Source organism: Etheostoma spectabile, chromosome 2 (genome assembly GCF_008692095.1).
Source record: "Etheostoma spectabile isolate EspeVRDwgs_2016 chromosome 2, UIUC_Espe_1.0, whole genome shotgun sequence".
NCBI lineage: Eukaryota > Metazoa > Chordata > Actinopteri > Perciformes > Percidae > Etheostoma > Etheostoma spectabile.
The window spans coordinates 11,283,719-11,288,718 of NC_045734.1; the positions used below are offsets into that span (position 1 = coordinate 11,283,719).

General features: G+C 39.9%; 1 protein-coding gene and 1 long non-coding RNA gene across 3 annotated transcripts in view; both read right to left on the reverse strand.

Moving 5' to 3' along the window:
* LOC116704849 (uncharacterized) overlaps window positions 1-2,492 on the reverse strand; it is a 21,484-nt gene extending 18,992 nt beyond the window's left edge. Inside the window, exon 1 of the long non-coding RNA XR_004335793.1 lies at window positions 2,362-2,492. This is a non-coding gene — a long non-coding RNA (uncharacterized LOC116704849). The remainder of the gene's footprint in view (window positions 1-2,361) is intronic.
* gstcd (glutathione S-transferase, C-terminal domain containing) overlaps window positions 1-5,000 on the reverse strand; it is a 51,481-nt gene that overhangs the window by 36,099 nt on the left and 10,382 nt on the right. For both annotated transcript variants that reach the window (XR_004335792.1, XM_032540490.1), the window contains exon 5: window positions 3,996-4,089. Coding sequence is in view for 1 of the 2 variants with exons in the window: in XM_032540490.1 (XP_032396381.1) it covers window positions 3,996-4,089 (94 nt within the window). In the remaining variant the exon portion in view is untranslated. The remainder of the gene's footprint in view (window positions 1-3,995; window positions 4,090-5,000) is intronic.

The window sequence follows — 5,000 nt, forward strand, 5'->3', positions numbered from 1 at the left end:
CAAGGGGGTCCTTAAAGGCAAGAAATTACATTCACAATTAGACAAGACAGTTAACCAACCAACATGAGGGGACCTAAAAAAAAAAAAAACATACATCACAAACACATATTGATAGACAAAAGACAAAATCTCTCCATTGTAAACACTAAAAGCCAGCACTATCTCCTTTCACTGTTTCACTTAACAGCCAACGCTCTGGAGTACAGAGCCGTAACAAGTACATGCACTTGCATGAAAGCAAATGGTGAGGCAATACATATAAATAGGACAGCTTTCAAAAACGTAGTAAAAAATATATATATTAGTTTTGCAGGTATGAAAACATTTATGCATACTGTACGTATAGGGACATTTTCCCTGTAGGACTGCACGTGTGCAGCCATATGTGTACACTGAAGGTAGATGGAGAGGAAAGCCCACACGCTGGGGTTCAGTACAAATTTTCTACCTTTTGTCTCTCCTCCTCTTTAATAGCACAGCACTGAAACGCTGATGCTACCAACCTACAACCCTAATACTGCAGGAGATATCAACATTGCAGTTTATCATGCAAAGCGCCAACATAAGTGGGGCAGCTAAAATGAAGTCTCTGTTATTCTCAGAATAGATACACTGCCCACATTATCAAGAGCACTTCTGTTAGGATGTAAGTGGGGTTTTTTCTTCCCGAGGCTATGCAGCTCTGCCCATTGCTTAGCGCCGTCCAAGCCAATTGTGATTGTTTGACATGCCAATAGACCAGAGTACATTTTTCTCCCATCCCTAAATGCTGTGTGACTAGCCAGACCCTCCTCCGCAGCACTGTGGAGGGTCTGGCAATGTAAGACTAGTATTGTTAATTCACAACCGTACAACCATCCTAACCCTGGATTTCCACCAACTGCGGAATTGTTGCGGATCCTTCAATATCCACTATAGGGATTTGTAGCGGAATGGCTGCGACCTTGACTGACAGCTGAAGTCACACAGACCCACGAGATCTCGCAAATTCAAGTACAATCACACGATAAAACAGGATGTAGTTTCTATGAATAGATCCACAAAACCTGTTGACTTCAGGCCTGTCTCCGCCCGTTATGACATTTTCAAGGTGTAGTGCAGGGAAATATGATCCGCCGTGAGCACGGTGTATTTTATGTTTGAAATTTAACCGGACGTTTTACTTTGTTTCTGTGCTCAACTTCCTGCCCCGCACAATCTGCTGTGCGTTGAATTGCTGCGGAGCTCTCCAGCATCCGGCACAAATAGAAGCTCTACGTATCTGTTCCGGAGGGCTGCGGATTGCAGATCTGATAGCAGTTTTGCAGCCGGTGAAAATAGACACACTGACTTTAATGGAAAACTATTGACTCTGCCGCCATTTCGGAGTGGATCCGCAGTCGTTCCGCAGTTGGTGGTAATCAGGGGTAAAAGGCACATTATCTAAAATAAGGGTTATGTGCATTTCTCTGTGGATTTTGATACTTTTACAATATTCATATAGTACCTCAACCTATTTTATAATAAAAAAAAAGACATGGAAATCTTACAATATGGGACCTTTAAGCAATACCAATCAATCCAAAAGGTCATACTGGATTAATTGGAATATTCACACCACCCAAAAGTTATTTGTGGCGAATGTTTTTTTATACTATAACTAAAAACATTTTTTTTTTAAATTCAATATTCATTGCAGCTCGATTCATTAAAGTAAAATAAGATGGACCTTAAACTGGTGATTTCATTGAGCAATGAAACTATAGCAACGTAGTAGTAGCTATGTCATGTTTATTCAATATTTATTTAGTTTTGATTTTCTCTATTTAACAATTTCCTTTAATTGTTTTGTGAAGTACATTGTAACCATGGCTATAAAAAGTACAAGAGAAATAAAGTTTAAGCTTACTTATGATACAATTCTCCTTGTTTAGATTCAAAGTTATACTGAAGCTCATTAGCAGGATACACAAGTGGGTAATAAGAGAAAGCTTGGCCTGCACAAACACAAGAGATGAAAGAGGGAGGAAGCTGAACTTATGGTGCCATATACTGTATACCTTGATAATAAAATACCTCTCCAGTTTCAATTTTCTGTGTTCTATCCCATGACAAGTGGAGAAGTAAGCAATGAGAAGGCTATATCACTCTAACACATGCATTCACACCATTTAGCACCAATAGCGACTCAGACATCACACTAACGAGAAGAAAAACAATGCATGCAAGAGAGAGGGAGACAAAGAAAAATTGAGATTTCTTATCTCTGCTTCACTAGTGCCACCCGGGGCAGCAATCAGCAACCCTTCCATTGCCTATCAGATACTGCTCTCACTGCCATCAGTTACCACCAAGGCATATGCAGGGCTTAAAATGACAAACACAGTGTAATGTTTCGATAGGCACTCATTAAAGTTAATTAGACTGGCAATACAGTTATAGTCTTTCTTACATTACACAATAATAAAGTCATCCTTTTTAAGAAGTAAAAGGTTTTGGATACATTTTTACCTCTTCCAGCCAAAGGCCTGTATTAAATTAAGAGTCAATGAACGTTTTGTGAAAACAAAACTTTCTAGATTTGTAGTGTTGTTACTTTGGCCAGGTCATCATCAAAAAAGCTAAATAGTAAGTTCATGATTTTGTCCATGTTGACATTAGTTGCTTCATGTACATTTATCAAAAACTTTGTTTATCTTTTCATTAAGCTAGACGTCTAACCTCTGTGACAAGGCCGTTATGTTAAAATAACAGCCATGCTGATTCCAAACAGACAGCTTTGTCAAGGCAGTTTGGGCTTTAGATACATTTACAGAGCGCCCATCGTTATTGACAAATCGTGTTCTTCTACGAACGTGCACACACATATTGTTTTTATCACAAACACTGTTGTGGCAAAGTACTTATTGCCGCCAGGATTTGTATACCCTGGCCGCGGGAGCATGCGTGCACACAGAGCGGAGTTTTGTGACTAGCATCTAATGACTAGCTAGCATTTTCTTACAACTGCTGCCGTACAGTGAGAATCTTCCTTAAACATACGCGCGCAGCCAGGTGTTCAATTTGAGGCACCAACCCTACTTTGCATCCGATTGGCTTGAACTCGTTTCATTGGTAGGTGGAAGTTTGATGATTGGTTAAACCAAGCGCATCAAAAACAAATCCCATGTGGACTTTTTAATTTATTTATTTTTCTAAAATAGTCATACCCAAGAAATCTGGCACCAGACTCAAGTACTTTAAGCTCTGCGTTAGAGTTACGTTTGTCTCACATGACTGGGAGGTGAAATCAATTGACTCAAAAATATAAAACTGCATGCAAGTTCCAAATTTATTTATTTATTTTTTCTCATGGCCACACCCCGGAGATCCGGCACGGTGCCGGAATACTTGAACCCCTGCATATGTATGGACAAGTTTCACGTTGCACATTAGTCTTTTTGTGCCTTGAGTGTGTGCATTTTTTGTATGCTTCTGCTGTACCGAGTATGTTTCGGTAAATACCTATTTCACACTTTTTCTCCACAACATACAGTAGGGATGATACCACGTGAGGTGTAAGCACTTAACGATTCATTAGGGGGCCTCAAGGGGAAAAAGATCCAGCTGAGGCTCAACTGAAATCTCTGTGATATGTCAGTGGTTAATATTTTTCTTTTGGGGGCGGCAAGGTGCCACTGAAAATCACCAGACCGTAATAGTTCGGGAAGGTTTATTGCAAATATTTATGCACATTCCACGCTCTTACTTCATCTACAGCATCAGCAGTGTTTAGGCTTTCACCAAGTAATAAAGCAAAAGAAAGAGGGAGTTATGTAGATGTGATGTAGAGACATACAGATTAAGAGATGGTGGAGGTAAAAATTATGAGAGGAGGTGGTTCGGGTTAGGAACGAGAAAACAGAAAAACAAAAAGGAAAACAAAACAAGCCAAAAGAGCACCGAAAAGAGTGTGAGGGTAGGAGGAAAATGGAAAAAGCAAAGAAGAGAGCCACAAGGCAGAGATTTGACTTTACCTTCAGTGGGGTTGATAGCTTCTGGTAAGCTGTCCCATGGGAGGGTCCAGATAGGGCAAGGATGAGGAGCAAAGACTGCCTCGATGCCATTTTCCTAGGGGAGGAACACACACACGAAAATAAATACACATGTTACCATAGAAACCCCTCTACAGCCTTCAGGATCTGTGGTCAAAATGGCTGTAATGAAGCAATTTAAAATGCACCATCCTTGTACAATCCCTGTGTTGCCTTGCTCATGTTCATCTGAAGCTATACCCGAGGAAAGTACTGCTAGTGTACTTATTACTCTCTTTAAAGAGACAAAACAACTACAGTACATATTCTCACACATCCCAATCCCTGAAATCTATAAAGCACTGTCTGTTTTTTTCATTTGGTCCAAAATGTCATGTCCTATAGATTTTTGGGTAGTTCTATTCATAATAAAACCTTTCATACTAATGTAGCATGGTAAAAATACAATATTTCCCTCTAAAATGTAGAGGAGTAGAAGTAGAAAGAAGCATGAAAAGAAAAGATCAAATTTGTACTGAGTAAATGTACTTAGTTACATTCCACCACAGCATTCTGAAACAAGGACAAACAGCAACACATATGACATGCGTGTTGTTTAGGCCACATATTCACAATGCGCCAGTCATATTTTCACGTTGTATTAGGGTGGGACACTACATTCAAGATGGTAGAGATGAGTCTTAAATGTCAAACAATGGCTAAACCCTTATGCCCAAATCAGGACTGAACGGAGTAAGTAGCCAGCCACACAGCTGGTTAGTTTCAGCATACATGTTTCCACAGGGACAGACACAGACTTTCAGTAATCACAGTTTTTAGAACACCAGCTTTCCAGTAAACCGCACTCTGCCAACAGTCACCTGTCAATCACTTAGTCAGTGAAAGCAGTCAGGTTTTAGTCTGGGTCTTGAATTTTGATAGTGGGGCAAGCTACTATTTTGTTTACATTGTAATCACAGTTAGCGCATCTACAGCTCATTGCACAGG